Here is a 25,085-nt window from a genome sequence, read left to right as displayed (position 1 = left end):
GTAGATGGTTAATCACAGTCCATATTCCATTAGCTGTCTCTGGAGAGTCAAAGATAACACATTTTTTGTTCCCACACATTATTTAAGAAGAAAGATAATGGACTAATATTGAACCCTTTTGATACAGTATGCTATAGTATACAACTTTGTTGACTCACGCAACTATGGACATTAGCAGTATTTGTATATTAAAGTAATTAAGAGTGGTGCACTCAGTGTAAGACAGCAATGTGGAATCTGTAAGCTGGCACTGTCTGGCGTACAAACACACTTGCACACAGTGAAAGAATCCCTGTGGGATGTACAGATATTGAGTTATCGTAAGGTTATTTGTTGGAACTTATAAAATTAAATAATGCAAACTATTTCCATTAATAATGCAAAAAATGGAATGTAATAGTGTCATGTTAAATTAAGCCTATGCAAGCAGCAAATGTTAGTTAGGCAAAAAGTGACAGTGAAAGAAGATGGATAAGATAAACAAAGTCAGAGATGTAACCAAGTAGAAGACTGGCGATTTTCAGATATTAAGACCAATATCTGCCAAACAGAAGGTCATGCATTAGCTAGGTCAGGAGCATGGTAGTGGTATCTGCAACCTGAAGTGAACTGGTATACATGCACACTGAAATTAATATTGTGGTATGCACAGAACTTGATGTATTGAAAACTCTAGCAAAAAGTTATAAAAATATGAAATATTTTTAATTTTCCATTAGTAATGCAAGACTGGTGGGTTAATACTGTTGTGTTGCAAGTGTTATAAAAAATGTCTCTAGTCTAAAACATGATGGGTAACCTGAAAGTATCCAGAGGCAGAAATGTTTGGTAATGCAGTAATGAAAATAGGCAATAATTTCATATCTGCATTAATATCATAACACCTGTGTGATCTCCAGGGAAATATGCTGACATGTTATACACAACATTAAGGCACCAAATTTTGTCACTGGTACTGCTATCTAGCACCATATTGTGTCACTGGTACTTGCTATCTAGCTTACACTGCTTTATAGATTAATAGAGTTGCGTTGAAATATTGCAAATGTGTTATAAGCATAATTTGCATATTTTGTGCAATACCACAAACTGAGTCTAGCAAGTACACTTACACAGATATAACTCTTTTTACCATAACACTATTTGCTTGCTGAGACGTACAGTTTTTTCATAAATCTGCAATACGAAATCAGCTAGCTAAATGGAACCACCAGAGAAAAGGAGGTAGCATGTTGCATCTAACAGTCTGAGTTCTACCTTCAAGGTAACTGCTAATCCTAATGGAAAGTAGAAATGTGGACTTCAGCAAGCATGGACAGTAGCAGTTAGATTAGAACTTAGCAGTGTCCATAATTATATATGCACCCAGGTGCAGAGATATGATGACCATCAATTCTGAACTCCATATAAAAATGGATTAAGAAAACAGTCATGTACTAATCTGTTACAATTAACATGTCCAAATTCTAAAAACGTTCACAGCTTGCAAGTATTTTTTTTTAATTAGGCAAACTAGGGAAGTGATAATCAGAGCAGTGATAATCAGAGCAGTAAGAAGTTTTAACCACTTTGGTCAGAGAGAGTATTATAATTAAGTGAACTATTTACTAATAATACTGATGTAATAAGTTGAAGGCACAGTGATGTTCACACATTGTGAAGATAGGCTGTTAGCTGCATTTTTAGCAGAAGTTTTTTCATTTTATTTTTTAATAAGACACAGCAGACCAAGCAGAAATAAAGAATACTTTGATAGTTTGGTTTTGAATGAGAATGTACTGATAATAACTATCAAGGAAGGACACCCTGCAATAAATGAGTGAAAGTAAATATTAAACCTCATAGCTTTCTCAAATGGTACCAAAGAAGGAAAAGGTCGGTTTATTGCAAGCCACTTCTGGCCAGAACTGTTCTGGATTATTATTGATGTCATTTTGGTATAAATTAAGGAAATAGTAGAATTGGTTGCCCTTAACACACTTTGGTTATACTCACAGCTTTTGTGATTTTTGTTTTCTAAGTCTGTGAAGTGCCTGACATAGCCCATCCCTGTGGACCATAAGTAGAGTATCAGACATATTGTCTTTGAAGTTTAAGTTATGTAGGTAGTTTAGTAGGAATTTATATGAAACCATTTCAAAAGTTTAGGACAGAGCTAAGAACAAGAAGCCCGTAATAAATTGTCCTTTATTATGATTCTGGTTGATGGTGTTTTGGAATGCTACTAGGGCAGATTCAGTGCAATGGGTTGATGTAAAGCTGTGTTGTATTAAGAATAACATATTCTTTTCTGTTAAAAAGTGATGATCTGTTTACATATGCATCTTTCTGCAACCTTTGCAAGTAATGATAATGTAGCAATGGGGAAATATGATAATTTGAGTCATGTTCCTTCTTGTGAATGGGGATAACATGAATGTTTATAATCTACAAGGGTTAGTTAGATTTAATTGTTTTTTTAATAATTAGAATGAGATATTGAATTTTAGGGCAAATATTATGCATTTATTAATTTATTTATTGTTCAAATTCACCTACAATACAGCCAGTGGGCTGACTTTGTATTAGTCCGCATAAACCTGGGGTCTTTTGCTCTTTAGTTTATGATGCGTTGTATATTTTTTTTTTTTTTTTGGTCCTCACTTGCCGTTTGCCCCCAGACCATTTCTGTTGACTCAATGCGGCCCTTGCAACTGAAAAGGTTGGACACCCCTGATCTAAATTATAGCATATACAGTGTGGGAGAAGAAAATACCAGCAATACTACAAAAAGAGGATGAGAAAATAGGAGGATAAAGAAGTTCTATATCATTTCAAATATGGATTCCCCTAGAAAGGACAGCACCCAAAGTAAACTCCCTGGACTGTTCACTCTTGCAATGATTTTTGTGCCATTTGTCTCCTGCGACAGCACAATCATGCAAGCTGCATTTCACCTTTAGAAAGGAGGTTTTCTATTTTCACTGATGTTTGACAGACATTTTACTGGTGTGGAATTAAAGGGGTGTGGGGATGAATTCGCCCATTCTGGGGGCCTTGCCCTCATGGGAAAAAATGTTTACCTGTTTCCTCAAATGCTCAGAGGGATTATGTTTGGACAAAATGCCTTCTACAGTGTCCACAGAGGGAACTCTGACTTCCAAGTTCTAGTAATAGATACAGAGGTAAGAATGAAGAATACAAGAACAGGAAGAAACAAAAACAGTAGGGGGAAATCTTGTAGTAAAAAGGCACTGATACAAGTGCAGGACGTGGCACAGGTTTAGAAGGTATAACAAAATTGGTTATTCTTTTCATGGTGCCCCTGCAGATGACTTCTCTTACAAGAATCAGGATTCCAAGATGGCTGTACTCTTAAGAGCAGGTTGATTAGAGCTCTCCCAATGTGAGAGAGAGAAAAGTAAAGAAGCTGGTGGAGGACGATAATTTGGGTAAAATTTAGTTACTGGCTAGTCACTGTATGGATTGGATGTCAACCAAGAGGAAATCTGGAGAAAGTATGAGAAAATTAAGTAGAAAAGTAAAAGAAAAAAATTGCGGTGGCAGAGTCTTACAGCTGCTCAGCAAAAAGCAGTTCAGGTTTCAGCTATAGAGGAGATGACATTTAAAAATTTTGCGGAAAAAATAAATCAAATGTATTCAGTTGCATTTAAAATAAGTGAGAAATTAGAGGAATATGTAAAGTTAAAAGACAAAACAAAAAGGCTAAAAAGAATGTGTTTTGTAGTCAAGGAAATGAGCTGATACAACTGCAGAAATCAGAGGCTGAAATGAAGGAATGACTGGCTGAACTGTTTCAAATCTAAGAGTTTTAGAAAAGACAGAGCAAAGAAAACATGACAGTATCTGTTATAACAGAGAAACTGGAAAAAAACAAACACTGTTATAAAAAAGAATCTGGAAGTAAAGAATGCATTATCCTTATGAATGTACAAATAAGCAACTGGACTGGCACTCTACAGTGGGATTTGTTAATTGAAAGGGTGTATGCTCCAAATGTGGCCATAAGAAAGAATGAAAGACTTTTGGGTAGTAAAGATGTAATCACAGCAAAAGAATAAGCCGTTCCCAACAAAACTGTGTCAGAAGGGAAAAGCATAAACAATTGGGGACACCACAGTGTTTATGAAAAATGATCAATGTACACCAGATTGCAGGGTTGCACTTGCTTCTCCTCTATCAGTGGATGTTGACGGGCAGGTGCAAGACTGATCCTGTAGGAAAAACTCAAAAGCCATTTTTGGATGCAGAACAGGCCAAGGAGGAAATAAGATATTATATAATAAACAGTGAGCCTGCAAGCTGAAGGGGACTCTACATCTCATTTCTCTAACAGCAAAGTCCACAGACAGAGCTTGCCTGTAATACCGTTTCCACTGCTCTAACAGAAGAAAGCCCAGGAGTCAACTAGAAAAATCAAGAATACCTTTGACTAACCAATGACTAGATAACGAGATGAGGAGAAATAAGGCCAATCATGTGAAAGTAAGAAATAATGGCAAAATTTTAAGTGCCATTGCCATGAAGTGCAGTTTGAACACAAAAACTGTGTTTCTGTCAGAAGTGTCTAAAAAGACTGAGATTTACATGGTAATAAAATAAAGGCTAAATGTAAACACTAAAATGTTGTAATCTTGAGCTGCTGGGGGGGTGAATGTAGAAGTGTATTGATCATATTAAATTATGGTTGTTTCTCCCTGGTGTTATACAGGTTTACATGTAGAATAACATTCTTGGTTTGTGTTGCACACAAGGTGAAAACGTTCTCTCTTTCTGAGCAAACATACTAGAAAATAAAAATGATGTAAAATAAGTTTCACGGTACTTCAGAAGAGGTATTTCATACATTTGTAAAACCATTAGCTGTTTTCTTTCCAACAGTAATGCCCTGCAGCCAAAACAAAACCAAAAAAGGTCTATCAGCCTGTACTGGCAATTAAATCAGAAAAATCATGGAGACTAGACCATTAACTTTTAGCATTACAGTAAAAACACTAATTAGTACTTAAAGGGCAGCTGATGAGCAGATCAGTGAACACAAATGAAGTCTTGCTTATTGAAGGGAATACTTTTGCAAGCAGATTCATTCCTAGCAGCATTTAGCACTTCAGTATATAAACTGAACAGGGAACAATCTAGGTTATTCACTTAAGGGAAAGCAGTGCACTTTAATGCTAAAGATGAGTTAACTAAGAGCATCCAAGTGTTTTTTTAGTTTTGTTTTTTTTTCACAGCTAGGAGGGAAAGAGATGGGATAAGAATGGACACTGAAAGACAGAACACAGGTTTCAACAATCCCTTCCAGCCTGATTAAACCCAACTTTAAAGTGTGTGGGTCACTACTTGCATAGGACAACTTCCCTACATTAAGGCATAAATTCATACACTGTAGCTTTATGTATTTGCTGCAAATTAAAAAGTCAAAAATGAAAATGGACATTAAATCTGGGAAAAAGTGGTGTGGGTTTAAAGAAGAGAAACCTAAACTGCATACAAGATCAGCCTACCAAACATTTATGCAAGCTGAAAACATATGGTTAAACAGACTCGTGCAGAACAAGTGAAGTAATAGCTTCTTACTAGAAAGTCTGTCTTACCCATTAGATCATGGAATATAAATTGGTGTGAGGGCATGGAAAAGCAACCAGTATTGAGTTCTATTAAGTGTAGGGTGCAAACTGCAAAGTTACACAAGACGCACCTGAACAGAAATGAGCATGTGAATTTGGCAAAGGATTTCAGAATTGAATGGATATCCAGCAGAGTAGCAGGGACAAAAGAAAAGGGGGAAAATACAGATTGCAAAGGAAGGGTTCCAATAGTGACAGAAAAGGAGAAGAAAAAATTGTAGATTTGTGGCAATAAGGGGTTATTGGCCATGGAGGATTACAACATGTGTACTTATATTCCACCCAAAGTTATTATTAAGGAACAAGAGAATTATGGGAGAGCAGGAAGTATTACTCACGGACACAGACTGAAATCTATTCTGCAATAGTGAAGATGAATCATGGGGACCTAGAAGAGAAAATATAACAAAGGGGTAGACTTCTTAACAAATATATTAGCATATTTGGAATAAAGAGCTTAACCAATTATCCCTCAAGGCATAACTGGGTTATACTGGATAGAAATAATATTTCACAGGTACATGGATATTTAACTGGAAGCTTGGAAATGCATCCAAAACAGATTTCAGATCATGCACCAATGAAGACCAACAAACACGCAGGACAATGTATAAATGAGACACTGACACCTTCTTACTAGTTAATTAAAGAGGAATTTAACAAAATGTAAGTGTAAATTATTCAGGAGTTATTAGGGAACATACACATTTCTTCAGAAAAGAGAATTAGGGAATAGGAGAAAATGAAAACTGAATTTAAAAATATGATAGAAATAATACAGGAAGCATTTCAGGTGTTATAAAATGTTAAACTGCAGATGACAGAGAATCTTACTAAACAATAGAAGCAACTGCCAAACGCTACAAAAAAACAATGGGGTATCTGGACAATGTGCACGAAGAATGGCTGCTGTTAAGCAAATTTTTTTTTTGATAACTCCAGAGCACAAAAAAAACATTTGCAAGACGACTCAGGCAATAGAAAATAAAAAAAGGGGTGTTGCCAAACTTAGCCAGTCAATGACTAAAAAAAGAAAATAACTGAAGATTTTAGAGTGATACCGGAGAGGTTTCAGAAATGTGAAAATCTGCATAAAGCTGTGGAATGGGGAAACCAAGAAAAGGCACGAATGGAAATATTTATGGCCTAAACTATGTCAAAGTCAGAGGAAGATGAGGCTAGAAAATTAACGGCTAAAATAGGAGAGAATGAGAGAAAAATAGTGAAGTATAAATCAAACTGTAGGGGAGTATCCAGGAGAACATGGTATTCATTAAGAGGAAGTAAGTGATAGAGATCCAGAAGTTTTAACATTTTAAAAAGGAAGGACAGTACCAGCACGTACTACTAAAGAGAGTAAAGACCAGACAGTTTCACATAAACCATTTTCAATTCTGAATATAAAGTGTTTATGTCTATATTAGCAAACAGAATATCTAAAGTGTCACCAAAACTGATAATGTAATGTAGTTTTGTAGGGGAAAACATTTGTCAACATTAATAAAACAACTGTGACTCGCAGTGGTGCAGCAGTAGCATTGTTGCCTCAAAGCAAGAGGTTCTCCCATTCGATTCTCGGCTGGAGTGCCTTCTGTGTGGAGTCTGCATGTCCTCCCTGCAGTTGGGTGGCGTTAGAAAGACATGCATAAATGGAAGTGCCTTCGTTGAAGGTTGGACATCGAGCTGGCACCTCTGCGTTCGTGAAAATCTACTGCCAATCATTTGCGGACCAGAGTTCCACTGTGGCAACCCCTAACCGGGAAAAGCCGAAAGATGAACAACAACAACAATAAAACAATTGTGACTCTGAGGGAAGCAGAGTAAGAATATGCCAATATTGCTGGTGGGGTCTGATGTAGAGAAGGCATTTGATAGAGTCAGCTGGGATTTTATGAGAAGGACAATGGCAGCATTCGCATTCCCTGATAAAACAGGATTAATTGAGAAGATATATAAAAAGTCAACGGCAAGAATTAAGGCTGGAGGTTTCTTTCCGACAAGATATTTGAAAGAGAAACCAGCCATTGTTGTCCTTTCTTCCCTTTACTTGATTTATACTTAGAACCACAGGCAAAGAAAATATGTGACTCAAAAATTTTAAGATACAACTGGTAGGGTAATCAAGAAAAAACAAAACGTATTTGCACGTGATATTAGTTTATACTTGATAAATCCAGAAAATGACATTTGTGTTTTTTTCACAATATAATATGAATGAAGATTAATGTTCCCATGGGTCCACTTATTAATTTCGAAAGATCACAGTCTCGAGATTCAGAATAACAAACCCAGAATCCCGAGGTTGTGAAATCTCGAAAGTAAAAACACACAACTGTTAAAACCATGTTTTTGCAGGTGGGCAAGTCCCCCTGCACCCACCACACTCCCTGCAACCTAAATATACCATCTCCGAGATCGCTGTACAGTGAAGACAATGGTAATGTACATTGCAATACAGTGCAGAAGGGGAACATTACCGTTCTCTTCACTGTAGCGCGATCTCAGAGTTAGTATATTTAAGTTGCAGGGGGCATGCCCCCTGCAAAAACATGGTTTTAGCAGTTAAAAAAAAAATGATTACTTCTTACTTTCGAGATTTTACAACCTCAAGATTCTGGGTTCGATATTCTGAATCTCGAGATTGTGATCTTTCGAAATTAAGAAGTGGACCCTGTTCCCACACGTTTATTGGTTCAGAGACGTGATAAATAATTTAGGGTTACACATTAAAAAGAATTCTAAGTCAACATGGGAATGAAGAAAGGAGATTTTACCCATAGTTATGACTGCAAGTAGGTGCATGGAATATAGAAAACAAAAGGGATAAAATTTATTGGAGGAAAATTAGCAAAGAAGACAGGTACTGGGAGCAAATAAACAGGAAGAGAAAAGTAAGAGTTTCACTTTTGGTTGGTTTAATTATATTAACTGCTACAGTGAAGTGTAAAGTACAGATTTACTGCATCATATTATTCTGTCACCATATGCCCTGTCCAGTGGCAAACCTTTGGAAAACACATAACCAAGGACTTTACATTTAAATCAGTCCAATTGATGTGATGCACACAGCAGCAGCTAACTTTGAACAAAGGTCTCTGACAAAGCAAGGGAACCAACATGCCCAGTCTTCATCAATGTGAACTACATGAATAAAGAAATGTGAACTACATGAATAAAGAAATAAGTAAGTGAGAGAAAGCCAATAAACATCGTTGCACAAGTTTTATTAACCTGCTTGCTTGTTAATTAATCAGTTAGGTGAGCTTGTCATTGGAACTTTTTCAGTCATGAACCAAGCCAAAAGGTACACTCAAAATATAAACATTAAACTGCACATTAGGGTGGCCTAATGGTTAAGGTGTTTGCCTTACAAACACAAGGTGCAGGGTTTGAATCTCAAAAGGGATAATTGGCTAAGCTTAAAATGTCTCACAAGGGCAGTTAGTAGAATTTTTTTGTTCATAGATTAGTACTAAGCTAAGTGCAACAGTGTAGCACAGTGTCCTGATACAAACCAAGCACAGGTTTGAAAGCACAAGACCAATAACAATCAGTGCAGTCTGTACACTAGAAGCCAAGAGAATATGTTTGAGAAAAGAGACAGCCACTGGATAAGACTAAACCAATGATCAAGGTAAAGTTTCATGAATAAGTTACTCTAACATCTAGGTCCACTAAGTCACACACACCACTCAATGTCCCTGCAGCAGTGCATTTGCATGCACCAGCCTGGGCAATACCAGGCTGTGGTTCAAAATCCATGGAATACTCCTACACATGCAAGAAAGATCGAAATCTGAAACAATAGGAAGGTGAATAATTACAGAAATTTGGGGGGTGCAACAAATGAAGGCAGCAAGAGACCAAGGAAGAGAAAGTAAGGAAAGAGAAGACAAATATAACCAACACCAACCAACGGAATAAGAAAGTTAAAAGTCAGTGTTAACACCCAAAATAAGCAATTTCAAAAGACAGACCAAGGTAGCCCAAGAGAAAAGCATAGCAAAAGGAGTGAGTATATTAGTAGTAGTAGTGCTAGCTGAACCACTGAACCACTGGCAGAAATATACATTGTATCCTAAAACCTGTTTTGTCAGGCAAACATGCGCCCAGTAAGACATTACACAAATACAAACCAGTCAGTCCATCTCATAAAAAAATTATATAAAAAATACTAAGGGGCAGGTTAGCCGCATTCCTGAACAGCAGCGCCCTTGCAAATATGAAACAGTCTGAACTCTCCGAGCACAGATTGTGCCACTTCAACATGACTCCTCCCTAGAATGGGAGCTGCCAAAAAAGTAGTCACAGGAAGTCCCATGGAAGTGGTGCATCTGGCTTTCACAAAAGCCTTGACATTATTCCATGCAATAGAGTGAGAAAGTACAAATATAGGTACTTGCGTGTTATCGCAACTAGGCTCCAAACAAGTCGATAATACGCAAGTACTGACAGCAGCTAAGTGTATATGAGAAATATTTATAATTCGTCTCAACTTTTAGGCATTTTCTCCCCCATTTTCTCCCCCATTACTTTTGGCTTTAGCCACGCTTCTTGTCTAAGGGGTACGGTCCCTAATCTGGGGCCTCTGACCTTCATTGAGGTTTGTTCCATTTTACATAGTGATTTCACTTGAGAACTACTAGTATCATTTCAGTTGCAATTACTAATACTGACAAATACATCACTGAATACAAAACATATTGATGGACAGATTCTTATCTTCAAATAATGAGAAAGTTTCTACTGATTTGCACAACACACATATAGCGCAGTTAGGGGTTTGAAATGAGCAATACAGGCAAGGCATTCTTGCCATTGTCTTAAACCTGTCGATTGTTCCGTTGCTTTTTATTTCCTGCATTCTCCACAGTGTACGTATTTCAGACTTCTGTCTCCGAACATTAAAAATCATAGTGCTGGCCTTTGAAAATTACAGCAGAGAGCCTAAAAGAGGAATACTTTATTTGCTTAGAAAGAAAGTCTGACCACGTTTACCCCATACATTTCTTGATAAAGAAAGTTTGTAGAAGCTTAAAGTTATGTAAGAATGTGTACACCCTTGAACATGTCTATCTTTATGTAGAAAATGAGTAAACGTATAAGGAGCATTGGGGGGGGGGGTTGGTACTTGCATATTATTGAGTTGTTTGGAACCTGGTTGCAATAAAACACATGCACCTTAACATATGAGGGTGGGCGGGACCTAAAACAGTGAAACTGAAAGGACAGGGACAGCCTTAATGAAGGCAGATAAGCAACTAAGGGATGCTATTTAGAAAACAAAAATGTCAAATATCAGTGGAGCAATACAGATACCTAATAGCATAGATTGTGATAGTGTATGCGTATGGCACATTATCACTTTTCTGTACAGTAAGATCACTCCAATATTCAATGATGACAACAAGACTGTCATATAACCAAGAAACAGCAGATTAGTCAGCAACAAAATCTTGTGTAATCTGAAATTTAACCAGCAGTACGGCATACAGGGAATAACCAACTTTGGTGCATTAACCTAAAATAAAATGTTTTTCTCTGCGAGTGTGTTTGGACAGGGTGGGTTCACAAAGCCCCTCCCCTCGCACCTCCCTAAATAAATCAACTCAAGAACCCCTGCACCCTGGGAAGGGATTCCCAAGTGCAGTAACATGAAGTTTCAATGAAAAATGAAGTGAATCACAATATTAAAAAGATGCTCATCCAACAAAACGGTCAACTGCCATGCATGAGAAAAAAGTCCAAGAAGAATACCTTGGATTATGACTATACCAGTCATAAACCAAGCAATACAATATGAGCAGGATATGTCAAACATCAACAGGTTCCTAGTGAAATTTTCTCCTAGTGTCATTGTTTTAAAATAGAAAGCAATAAAAGCTATAAATACAAAGAAACATTATCCTGTTTAAAGAGTTTATTTTTCTATTTATTTACTTCACTGAATATTGTGATCTCTCTCTCTGCAGTTAGTTTCTCGCCCTCCCTCCCTGTTCTTGTTGTGGTATTAATCTTGGTGGTTTTGGAATTGCCCACCTCTCCTGTAAATTTGTGTTTGAACACTCCTCCTGGGTCCATTTCATTTGCTCACTCAACAGAGTACAGGGAGATCATATTTCAGACACTACTACCAGTCCCATCTGTTCAGCTCTATCCCAGTCTAGTGTCATTAGTTCATTCTACCGAATAGAGAGAGAACGTTTGAGTAGGCCAACCCACTTAGGCCCTTAACCTTGAATTACCTTCCGTTTCTCCTTTCTCCCTTTCCACTTTACTTTGTGTTCTGACTGAGTGTGCTTCTTGGCTGATAAGTATATTTTTGGCACTTTTTAACTGTTCAGAGTTGAATTAAACAATAAATTGCTTTACTACTGCTACACACTCAAGTGTGCTAGCTTGCACTGCACTGAATTGTGTTTAGTGCTGTTTTAGCTGCTTTTCTGTTACAAAAAAATAATTCTAAGCTTGTTTCCTGCAACTAGTCTAGTCCAGATACATATTTCCTGTATGCAGGACTATTTGTAAGCTTCTGAGCCCCCAAGCTTTTCTGTGGTGGAGGGAAGCCTTTTAGCTTGTCAGTGGGAGTGGTAAGCACTAGGTAGCCTATCTACCACAAGAGGAGTGGTTTTTGGCCCGAAATTTGTAGTTTATTGGCCATTTGGGCATTTTTTTCCATACCTTTTAACTTTCTGGTTTAAAAGCCCGCATTGTGCTCGTTTCCAACATTTCCTGTAACTAGTCTAGTTCAGATACAGATTTGCTGCATCTAGGACTGTCTGTAAGCTTCTGGGAGATGCCAAAGTATGCTCTTCAATTTTTTTACTAGCTTATTAGGCTAGCACTTTACCATACCAGACTTCTTGTAGCAATTATTGTAGCACACGAAAGTGCTACCAGCACTAAACTTTCTACGAGGAAATAGCACCAGTACTTATTATTAATGCCCACCTCTCCAGGTTTGTCTAAAGATCAGTTTCCTGTGCTTTCTCCTATTAACATAATGAACATAGGCATCCTGAAGCAATGTAGCAACTGCCTCATGTACACAAACACCTCTCTCCTCTTACCTAACACTCAGACTTGTGAGAGATGCACTTAAATATCCAAATTGGAAGCAATGCACTCTCCAGCCAAGACTGAAATAGCTGGTCAAGAGGAGATGGTCAACACTTGCACCACACCACATGGAACACAGTCCTCCAGAACACACACCAGCAATGCCTTCACATAAAAACACAAACCACACACCCACCTTTGCGGAGGCTCTCAAAAATCTACCCAAATAGCAGAAACCTCCAAGGCAGAAACGCACTCGACCACCACAACACAACACTAATCACAAGACACAAAACTCTCCTAAACAGTGTGCCACTCAGCCAAAGCCACCAAGGCAAAACAGCATGCCCAGCACACTAGTCATATGTGACTCGATAGTGAGGCACACTGATGTCCCACTCACTAGGGTGAATAAGGAGAAAGCAACAGTCAGCTGCCTGTCAGGTGCCAGGATCCACCACATAACACACGCACTCAGGTCCCTCAACAACAGGTACAAATATGACTGTCATTGTACACGTAGGTGTGAATGAACTGACACGTACCTCCCTGGACTACATGAAAAAGAGACATGGAAGAGCTCTCGGATTATGTAGCCAGGTGGGTACGACCCAAGCCCTGAGCAGCATCCTACCATCACCCAGAATGATACCACAGTACAAGCAAAAAATGATTGATTTCAACAATTGGCTTAGTTTCTGGTGTCATTCTAAGGGGATCCAGTATCTGCCTGGGATGACATGACTGACGGACCTCGATGCTTTGCCACAGATGGCCTGCACCTGTCACCTCTGGAGACTGGCCAAGGCTCATGCCATCCCCAAAGTGCCGTTTTTTGGGGGTGTTCCAAAGACCAAATTACCACCATAACAGCTACAAACAATTGCAATCTGAGGGTCTTGCTGCTCAATGCTAAAAGTCTATATCTCAAAATGCACTCGCTCAAAGCACTCATTAAAATGGAGAACATCGACATTTGTGCTGTAACACAGACCTGGTTCAAGGCAGCAGAAAGCACCTCTGCACTATTCATTCTCCACCTTTTGGCCCCAAAACTTGGGCCAAAGCTCCAAATGCGGTGGTATTTCCATACTCATAAAGGATACACACACCTCCAAACTGTTAGCCCACTTGCCAAACGTTTCCTGGAATTCATTAATTCCAGTGCCCTGGACCAGCTTGTTCTAACCCCCACTAGAGGTAGCAACATCCTTGACCTGGTCATTACTAACATGGGCGACAGTTGCTCTACACCAACAGTCAACTCTTCCCTGGGCAGATCAGACCACAAACTAATCACCTTGGAAATCACCATCCCACCCCGCAAAGGCAACCACCATGAAAAACTTCTCCAAAGCTAACTTTGGGCTCCTAAGAACAGAGGTGTCTAACTTCACAGAACCTAAGCAAATGGAGAATAGTTGCATGACCATCGAATCATACACCAATGCACCGTACGAACACATACACTAATGCATGGGTCTCGCCATACCCAAGAGAACCAAGACGCTCTCCTCCAAAAAAAAAGGAAGCCAATCTGGTGGACCCCTGCCATAAGCAAACTCTACAACAGAAGGAGGAAACTGATGCGGAATAAGGTGAAGCCCCAAGACTGTCAACAAAAAGTTGAGATCCCTCATCAAATCCTCTAAAGCTAACTATGAAAACAGAATTGCAGCAGATAGTAAAGACAACTACGAGGCCTTCTATAGTTATGTAAAGAACCTGATTGGCAATACCCAGATTTGCTCTGAGCTACTGCGCAATGGTAACTCCTATACCAAGCCAACAGATATTGCCAATATACTGGCCAACAGATTCAGTGCCAACTTTACCCCCCCCCCCCAAAGGACCAATCACAATACCAGTAGATTGCCAGGCAGCCAGTATTACTGCTGCACAGGTTAAAACAGCACTGTCTAAGGCCAAATATACAGCTATGACACATGACAATATCCCTGGCTGTGTCTACATGAACTACAGAGTGAACTGACACCTCACCTGTGTGCCATGTTCAATCACAGCCTCACATCAGGCTTTGTCCCTACTGAATGGCGCACTGCTATAGTCATCCCTCTCCACAAAGGAAGAGCGACTACAGACCCTGGAAACTATTGCCTCATTAGCCTGACAAGTCTGATATGCAAAACTATGGAGCACATCATCATGGACCTAATAAACAAGGATATGGGGGGGGTCTCCAAAATACTGGAACCCACACAGTATGGTTTTGTGAAGAGTAGCTCATGCCTACACAACTTGGTCGACTTCTTTGAGTCAGTCACCAGAGCTGTGGATGACAGCAAAGTGGTTCATACAGCCTACCTTGATCTGACCAAGGCCTTTGATACAATTCCCCACTCAGGAATCATCACCGATAGAACTCACTGTGTGAAAGCAGCTGACTCCAAGTCAGACTGCTGATCAGTCACGAGTGGATTCCTACAGGGATCGGTCCTGGGTCCTCTCCTGTTTGGTAGCTACTTTTCAGAAGTCCAGGCCAACACTAAGGGACTCTGGCTGACAAAGTTCCCAGACGACTGCAAGTTGAGAGCCATTATTAACGCCTCAAGTGATGTTGACATTCTAGAGAAAGGCCTCACTGAGACCAACGACTGGTGGTAATCTCCAAGTGTAGTACCTCGCAGTCAGTTCTGCGCAGTTTTGGGAGTGGCTTAACTGACTGGCAGGGAAAAGTCGAGTATGCGTGACAGGCATGCTAATTAACACAAACTAAAAACATAACATTAACTAAGTACCGTCACACACACATGACACCGCACAAATAAAACGATCCCATTACATAGATACAAAATTGTTCCTGTGCCTACTTGGACATAATGAAAAAGTACCAGGATTCACATGAGCAGGAACCGGGTGGCCGTGCAAATGGTTGAAATTTTGATGGCTGTGTACTATGTACTAAGAAGACTGTTTGTGACTGCACCTTGTGAAGATAAAACTGACTTTACTACCATACAGAGTTTTTACACTGTACGGTTTCTATGTGTGCATTGTAATGATTCGACTCATCTTTGTGATTACTTAAATACAATGAATATTATAACTGATTTTAGTACTGTACATAGTTTTTACCAAAAGGGATGACAATAGTCAGAGTTGCTATTTGCAATGGTTTTCATGAATAAAATTAACCGTACTCATCTTTGTAATTACTTATATTATATGATTTAGTTGTGTGCAAGTTGTGTGACTTGAATAGTTTTTGACTGCTACGGCAGGAGCCAAATGAATATTCATGCAGGTGTGGATTCCGTGCTGCTGGAGGCGTGTTTGGGGCGGGATTTGCTACTGCGCATCCTGCGAGGTACTACACTTGGAGATTACCCGACTGATGTCAGAACCATGGCCTTAAGCTCAATGCCAAAAGATGTGTCATCTTCCCCTTTGGGAAAAATCCAGTTCCCATGAACTACCCCCATCGATGGTAGTCCAGTGAACACTGAAGGCGTTACAAGAGATCTGGGAACACAGGTTGGCATCAACCTCTCTTTTGACCACCACACTGCCACTGTGGTCAGAAAGTCCTTCTATGTGGCACATCTCATTACTAAAGGTTTTGCTTCCAGGAAGAAATAGGTCATTGGCCTAATGAGGGAAGAGTAGAGGGAGACAATCATTGAGTACAAAACCCCACTTGGCATGTACCTCACTAGACCCCTGCAACAACTGGAGAGGCCACAAAAGTACCTCACAAAGAGGATCCTAGGTCTTAAACACTTGTTCTATATGGAGACACAAAAAACTCCACCTATTCTCTGTCTCATGTCGCCTACTTAGAGGCAATCTCTGCTTGACTTACAAATCCATGTCTGACCCAGCTCGTTAGAAATGCTACATTTAAAGAAATCCCAAGCCCTCCGCACCACACTCTCCAGAGGACCTCAACCTCATTACCACAATCAAAAGAACATGCTGGAGGGACAGGTTCATAATCCAGGGACTGCCTATTCTATGGAATAGACTTCCCATGCATGTCAAACAGAGCACCTCACTGGCCTTCTTCAAGAGAAATCATGACGAGTGGATGGGAAATAGAAAATTCACCCCAGGGATCACTCCAGTGGCTCTACTCGACAGAGGCACTGGAAACTAAGGTTGGGTGGTACGATGCCAGGGTAATCCTATGATATGGGCCAGGCTTGTAAAGGCTCCAGGACCATTAGCCTAGTACACACCTATGAAATTAATAAGTGGGTGCTGGAAATACAGTAAAAAACAATACGTCTACCCATGTTATTACTAAAAAAAAAATATTTTGTGAATGGTATGATGGAAATCTCGACTGCTTTCTGTGCAAAGTAAGATGAAACATGGATGCTGTCACATCAGAGAAAATGAACAAGAGAACAGCAATTTATGTCAGATCTAATGGCTAGGCTTAAAATGGCTCGCAAGGGCAGTTAGCCTAGTATTAATCTATGAACCTATGAATCTATGAATCTGCATTATTTCACAGACAGGGTGATGGAAACCCAAAATCACTGCTTTAAGCACTAATACAATACAGTTCAAATACGTTTCAACAAAATAATTATCAGCACTGTCTACACTCTCATATTAATGCAAATATATCTGCGTGCTATCTGCAGCCAACACATTTACCCAATCAGCTTATGAAACAAACGTTAACGTTTTTGTATCACCACAACAGCAAACGCATTAAAAACATTGACTATACTACAAAATTAAAAAAAATCTGCGCTTAAAACACAAGAGTTCAAAGATATTTTCAATAGATTTACTATATTACAGTATAATCTAGGAAAGAACAATAAACGTATAAACAGTAAACCAGATCACAAACACAGACAGATCACTGAAATAGAAGATCTAATATTGTGCTCTTAAAGCAGTCATATGACTAATGCTTTTTAGCCAATCACCAGATTTCTTTCAAAACCTAGTGTGCATGAAAGCAACTCCACTGCTTCAAAACTGTTCGTTCAAAAAGTTACACAATGACAACACAAGAAAACTAAAACTATAACAGAACTACTGAGCACTTTGCCATAAACCGACATCTACATACTCATGTCACTTATCCTGCATGCTTCTAGGCCATTCACATACAGGAGTCACTTTCACCTCAGTAACACAACATAGTTCCTCACATACTATACACGAACTGATTAACGATCTTACTACCATGGTTTGCCACACTCATTAAACAGTAAATCACTTCACCCCAAAAGTGACAAGGCTCGTACGTACCCCCATAAAGCCATTCCTCTTCATCCTCCCCGCCGGATCCAGTGTTTGTCTTAACCACTTCTGCAACCGCTGGGGTTGCTGCCGTCGTCACTGGTAATGCTGGAACCGGCAACACTGGTGGTGAAGGAGATGCAGTTGGAGATGCTGGTGGTGGAGGCGTGGGTACTGACGGTGCCGGTTCCGGAGACCCCTCAGTAGACATCTTTGCACGGGTCCTAATAACATACTACCTAGTAACCATGAGAAAGGAAAGGACCCAACGCTGCTACTGCGTCACGTACCTCCACTGTTCTGTCGCTCTTGGCGTTACGTAGTTCTCTGAGTTAGTTGCGGTAGAAAGTGTACATTTCTGTTAGAACACCGAGAAAACGTAAGGGTTGTTTTTGTCATAACTTAATTAGGTTTGAGTGATATGTGCATACCTTTCTTTCAACTGTCCCCGAGTTTGTAAAACACCTATACCCTTGCCTCATTTGTACTGCATCCTCTCAAGTTTTTTAATTTTTTTTTAATCAGTGGGAACTGCCAATACTTCGTATCGTTGAGAAAGTAGATGTTGGTGCACATCCTACCGTTCTGTTATCTTTCTAACTCAAGTACAGCATTCAAAAAATATTCATGGTTTTGTGCCTTTGTCTCGGTCGTTAAGTCTTAAGGAAATAAGTTGAGAAATATTGTTATACATCAAATTACTGTTTTCATAATTTAGTTTGGCGAGTATTTGCTTACTTCAAAATGTATTATTTCATTGCTGATTTATCTTCGTTGTAGTGGGTCTGTAAAATGCTTAAAGCATAAGCACTAAAACAAATTTGAACTTACAGTTTTTTCCTCCCTCCCCCCTCATTTTTAGGATGCTGTTTGGCTCGTCTGAGGAGCGTTCGTTCTATTGCTTGGTTTAATTGAAGGGTTGCCACCTGTTCCTATTTGGGAGTTTGTGTCCTGTGGGGGGGAAACCCCTGAAAAACGGCAAATGTTCTACAATTAAGTTTTCTTTAATCGTTGCATAAAGTAGTTTTCTAGCTGAAACACAAATATTAGTAGTATAAGCTTTTATTTTGACAAAGCTCAGTGAAGTTTTGTTCTACAAAATATCACTTCTACAAAAGTTCCACTTTGGGTACTTGAAAAGGTGGCAACATTAAATTTGTAGTCAGTTTTAGATGGCCAAAACTGAAAACACTTTACATACTTTGTGAAAACTGTGATTGCACACGTTTACTCATATCCCAGTTCAACAAAGTCAAATGATACACAAAAACGCTACACTTAGTACGTGCTATTGGACCTAAAACTACACACGCTCAAGAACACACCTCTAAAACTTGGAGCAAAAATAAATAAATAAAAGCTAACCTTTAAAAATCATGTTAGAGGATCAGAAAAGAGTAATTTCGTACTTGTTTCAGGATAGAAAAATCTCCAGAATCTATATTCCGTGTAACTGTTAATCTTTGCGTACGCGCTTTTCAGGTTTTAGTAATGCTCTTAACTTGATCAAACTTTATAAAGAAGGTTGTAAATCTAACTCGAGTAAGAATAAATGAAAGAGGGAAAAATCAGTGGTTTGGAGGTGTGGTCAACAGTAACAAGTGAAAATGGGTAGACGCGGGGCTTGATCCCAAGCACTTTTCCTGAAAACAGGGCTTAGATGCTCAAGGTTCACGTAACATAACGCGACACTTCCAAGCACCTGTAAAGACTGAAATTCACTTATGATTGTGTGCAACCTTTTAATTAATTAAAATAATTGAACTCTATGTGATTAATGTGGATAATACACTAATTATTTAAGGGTGTCGCCTGAGTTACGGCAAAACATGTTAATTCTTCAAAACACAGGTATTTCAATATTTTTTTTTCCGGTGTGCCTGCGTGGGTTTCTTTATCAGTTTAACAAATTTATAATTTTTACAATGTGTTTGAACTTTGAAGTGACACCATAGGTCTCAACCTTCCTTCCCCAAAATGAGGAACACTCGCCTTCATAATGTGGAACAAATGTGCAAAATGTGGAACATGCACTAACGGCTTACTAACAACTTCAACTAGGAAGGGCATAGGATGGTTAAAATATGCTGGTTTTACTTATAAATAATATCCTTTAATGAGTTAATATGATTAATTTCTATTTAGCATGAATTTCACTTAAAAAAATCCTAACACTGAATGTGTGACAGACTCTTTCAATGTGGAACTTTGAGGAACATGAACTTTTTAAGACCCCAAATGAGGTACGTTCCTCCTAATGAGGTACACTTGAGAGGTATGCAGTGACACAATTCACTTATGTGATCAGAAGAGTATCAGCTGTATAGTCGAGCAATGGCTTAATCGAGTCCGGTTTAATGTGAATCATACTTGTAGTTTCTTCTTGTGGATTAGATCGCTTATTTCTTTGAGAAGACCGTTTTACCATCTTCCTGTACTGTTTATTGAAGAGCAAGACCCATTGTCTTGTTTTGCTGAGTAGAGGACTGCGCAGATTTCTCTTAATTGAATTATTGATCCTGGATTAGATAGTTTCACCTGTAAATTTTCTTGTCAAGAAATGTTTTTTGTAGTAAATTCTGTTGAACTGAGAACTGAACCTAAATGTCACTTTAAATTCCAAACTCTTGATTGGTTTTGACCTACTTCCATTATTTTTTTCAGAATAGCCAGAGAGTCTCTGCCAACTTGTTGAAGTAAAATTTCTTTGTATGCTGCTTTTTTTAGCAGTTTCTCAGCAGCTTGTAAAGTACAACTGAATTAAATGAAGTAGTGAGTTTAGAAACAGCCAGATGAGCCAGAGTATTCACAGCTGATGATGATTATTATTTTGTATTTTGGCCCATGTGTGTGTACCTATGAACCTCTGCTGTTTTAAGGACATCTACTACTTGAGATGTGTTGTTTGAATTATTATTATTTCTGAAAGCTGTAAAATTCCTGGCTCACAAATTGAGGAACATAGACGTCTGTGTAGTGACCAAGATTGTCCGGAGAGTATGCAGGGCTTTATTCCATACTTTTACACCAGCCACTGCAAAGGAGGGAAGACAAGATAGTGGGTCTCTATTTTCATTCAGAAGAGACATGCATCAAGGCCGATTAAACCCCATGCTACAGTAGAGCTTATTCATGTCCCGATCACCATTAAAAAGGTCTCTTGCCCCATATGGGCTTGCTATAGAACTCCCCTTATGACCTAGGAAAGCCGCAATGCCTATCTAGAAGAACTAGAGTCACTCAAATTAAACCCAGTACAATTTTTATGGGTGATCTAAATTATCCAGCTGTAAACTCAGAAATCTGTACCACTACTAGTGCACAAGCATAGAGATTCCTTGACTTTGTCAATACAAACACCATAGAACAGTTATTCAGAATACCCACTTGGAGAGTAACATCTTAGACCTTAACCTTACTAATGTAGGGGCAAAGGTTTTTGACACAGTCTCCCATGCAGGCATAATATAAAACCTTAAACTAGGAATAAACCCCTTCATTACCCACTAGAGATCAAAACAAGGGAAACTAACTCCACATAAAGACAAGTCCTCAGTGGAGTCCCCCACTGTTTGGTGCTGGGACCTCTTGTGTTTGCCATCTACTTCTCAGAAGTAAAAAGGAATACCAAGGGTCTCTGGCTAACTAAGTTTGCAGATGGCTGCAAGCTAGGAATGATGACAACATTTCCAAAAGACTCATTCATCCTACAGGAAGGCTTGTGCCAAACAAGTAACTGCCGCCAGACTCCCGGATTAAAGCTAAAAGTTAAAAAAAAAAAAAATGCATTATGGTTTCATTTGGAAAGTTGACTACCCTGGCGAATTACCACATTGACAACACGCCTCTAAGAATTGACCCAGTAATTCAGGATTTGGGAACTTATGCAGACAGTAACCACATTTTTAACCATCATGTGTCCACTGTGGTAAGGAAGTCTTGTATTATGAAGCTGTTAAAGGGATTGTTTCTTGATCCAGGGATGTCATTTCCCCATTTTGCTCAGCCCTAATTTGTCCAGTCTTAGAGTATAATGCCCCTTTCGGCATGTATCTGTCCATGCACATGCAACAAATGGAACGCCTACAGAGATGGCTTACAAAAAGGATGCAAGACCTAAGCAATATGTCTTATGTGGACTACCTCAAAGCCCTATTACTGTACTAATAGAGCAGGACAGATGTGGTGAATCATTCTTCGTGTTGTTTTCAGGTCCAAGACAATGCAGAATGCTCTGTCTCACTCAGACTTCTTAAAATAATATGTAAAATATTACTGCTGGGATAGCGTGCAGGATGACATCATTTCTTCTTATCTGACTTCTAGTTCCTGGGCAAACCCCCCATTGCTAGAAGCTAGCAGCATTTAGCATCTACCTATAAAAATATACAGACAAGGGCTTTTGCTCAGACCTTTGGCAGATGCTGGAAGTCCTAAAACAATTGCATTCCTTCATGTTTCCAAAGTAGCAGTTAGTTCACTCCAAATATACAGAAAGCTTCTTAGTACAGACTGTCTCTCTATAGCTGCATTCAAAACTTGACAGCATCTTTATGGCATAGCCTATAATGGCAACAGTCACTCTTCTCCACAAAGGTGGTCTAGTAACCAACCTCGAGAATTACAGACCCTTAAACCTGACCAGCCTCATCTGTAAGGCCATGGAACTTGTCATTATGGACCTCGTAACTAAAGACGTAGGAGACCTCCAAAGCCTGGATCCTACCCAGTTCGGCTTCATCAAGGGCAGATCCTGCCTGTTAAATCTGATGAACTTCCTCGGAAATGTGACCAGGGCCATTGACAAGGGTATATCTGTGCACACAGCATACCTCATCGTGGCAAAGGCATTCAACACAGTCCCACATTCAGGTATTGCCAATAAACTTAGCAAACTGAATGTAAACCCCTTCGTTATAAGATGGGTTGCCAACTGGCTCACAGACTGGCCACACACTATCAAAGTGGGTGACTCCATATCAGCTAGCAGACCTGTTACCAATGGGGTGTCACAGGATTCACTGCTGGCCCCCCTACCTTTTGGTATGTACTTCTCAGACGTTCATGTCAAAAGTAAGGGGTTGTAGCTGACCAAGTTTGCAGAGCAACTGCAAAGTAGGTGCAATCATTGAATCCCCAAGTGATGAGTGAATAATCCAGGAGGGTCTCGTGCAGACCAGCAACTGGTGTATTAGTCAGTCTCAAACTGAATGCAGAGAAATGCATCAGCATTCCCTTCTGCACAAATTCACTCATCAAATTAACAACAATATCTTAAGTACCCATGAAGTGGTAAGGGACTTGAGATCACAAGTTGACTGCAACCTTAACTTCAACCACCATGTGTCTACTGTAGTAAGGAAGGCTTTCTGTGTAGCACACTTGATTAGTAAAGGCATTGCCTCGAGAGCAAAAGAGTTTTATAACCTCTCTATACTCTGCACTGTTCTGGCCCGTAATTGAGCATAACACCCTGTTCGGCATGTACTGCACAAAGCACCTGCAGCAACTGGAGAGACCTCAGAAGTTTGTAACAAAAAAGATCAAGGGGCTCCAGCATGTGCCTTACATAGACTCACTAAAGTCTTTGTCACTATACTCCGTGTCGTACAGACTTCTTAGCGTAGACTTCTGCCTGGCCTACTGAGCAGTCCAAGACCCAAACCTAATGAACTTGCTGCATATCAGTAAATCAAACTGGACTAGGGCTACCTGTTTCAGGGACCAGAATATGGTCTGTGACTTAATAGGGCATGCTGGAAGGACAGCTATATCTCCTAGTGACTGCCAAGTCTTTGGAACAGGCTACCAATTCATGTGAAACGGAGCACCTCTTTGATGCTGTTCAAGAAGAACCTGGACAATTGGATGAGGCACTGCAAAATCTTACTGGGGATAGTGCCCACAACCCTCCTGGACATGGGCAGTCATCACTGAATGCAATCTTGGGTATTGACTAGTATTTTCATGTTATTACATTGGGATGAAATGACTAGGCTTAAAATGACCTTTGGGTTGACAGCCTAGTAATTTCCTATGATTTGGTCTCTTACAGACTGCTTAAGAGGTGACCTGTTCCCAGCATACACAGCATTCTCTCAACCAGTAGTGATGGGCTTTGACATTCACAAGTCAAATGGTAACAGAAATAGTCGATTCAGGGATGTAACCCTGTCCTGCAACATTAACAGAACAGTTTGTAGGGGCAGGTATATTCTGCAAAAAAATTCTCTGCTCTAGTACAGACTCCCCATCCATGTAAAGCAAAGCTCATCTCTGACCACATTCAAGCACAACTTGGATGAATGGATTGGAAATAGGAAATGTGCAGTAGGACCCCACCCAGTACTACCAAAGGACAGAGGCAGCTCCTAAATGATTTATCCCAACAAATGGGTCCCCTCCAAATATCTATGTTTTGATGTAATAAGTACTGTTAGGATAATATATAAATATAGTTCTTGAAAAGGGTTAGTTAAATCTAAACTCTTGGCTAGGCTTAAAATGGCTTGCGAGGGAATTTAGCCTAGTTCTAACCTATGCGTTCTTTAGCAGTTCCATGTTTTGCAGATATTTATTCCAGCACGTTAACAATACTTTGACTTGTGTCATGTAACTGCCTAAGCTGTGAAAGCTTGAATAGTGATCTACACAGAAAAGAAAATAAATTCTTTTACTGAAAGACATTTATTTTTTACTTAAATGTTTTCTGCTACTTTTGTTCTGAAAAAAGCTCTTATGTATGAAGCACAAACAGGCAAGCTAGTTGTACTGTATTAACTGTAACCTAGCAAATTTCTCTAAACTGCTGGAGGTTTGGAGAAAAAAATGCATTTACAGCAATTTTAAGTAGTACAAAGTGCAGACCCCTTAGGCACCCCCTTCCCGTGAGGTGTGTTAGGCATAAACAGTAGGTTTTATTCTTCTGAATTGGCACCTTTCCAGACAACATAACTGTTGTTTTGTTCTGGTAACAAAATAACATTGTGAGGAAAGCAGTTCCATTTGGCAAAAAAATTATAAATGTACATCATGCTTTTCAGTACCCCAGTGGCAGGATTTTGGTTAGAGCAACACTGCGGTGGTGGTGCTGCAGTAGCGTTGTCGCCTTATAGCAAGATGTTGTCCCGTCCGATTCTCAGCTAGAGCGTCTTCTGTGTGGAGGCATAC

The 25,085-nt window shown here is 39.4% G+C and overlaps 2 protein-coding genes across 5 annotated transcripts in view; one reads left to right on the top strand and one right to left on the bottom strand.

Moving 5' to 3' along the window:
- Positions 1-18,221, bottom strand: part of FIP1L1 (factor interacting with PAPOLA and CPSF1) — a gene marked incomplete in the record, with an annotated part of 1,650,449 nt that extends 1,632,228 nt beyond the window's left edge. For all 3 annotated transcript variants that reach the window (XM_044061425.1, XM_044061426.1, XM_044061427.1), the window contains 1 exon segment: positions 17,925-18,221. In XM_044061425.1, the coding sequence (XP_043917360.1) occupies positions 17,925-18,126 (202 nt within the window).
- Positions 18,210-25,085, top strand: part of LSM10 (LSM10, U7 small nuclear RNA associated) — a 46,592-nt gene continuing 39,716 nt past the window's right edge. Inside the window, exon 1 of one of the 2 annotated variants that reach the window (XM_044061428.1) lies at positions 18,210-18,294. The gene's annotated coding sequence lies outside the window, so the exon portion shown is untranslated. Of the gene's footprint in view, positions 18,295-19,575; positions 19,767-25,085 lie in introns of those variants that run through there. The other variant, XM_044061429.1, reaches the window with a different exon arrangement.

This window comes from Protopterus annectens, chromosome 2.part0 (genome assembly GCF_019279795.1).
Source record: "Protopterus annectens isolate FY-2018-M chromosome 2.part0, PAN1.0, whole genome shotgun sequence".
Lineage (NCBI taxonomy): Eukaryota > Metazoa > Chordata > Ceratodontiformes > Protopteridae > Protopterus > Protopterus annectens.
This window is presented reverse-complemented; position numbering and strand designations above follow the sequence as displayed.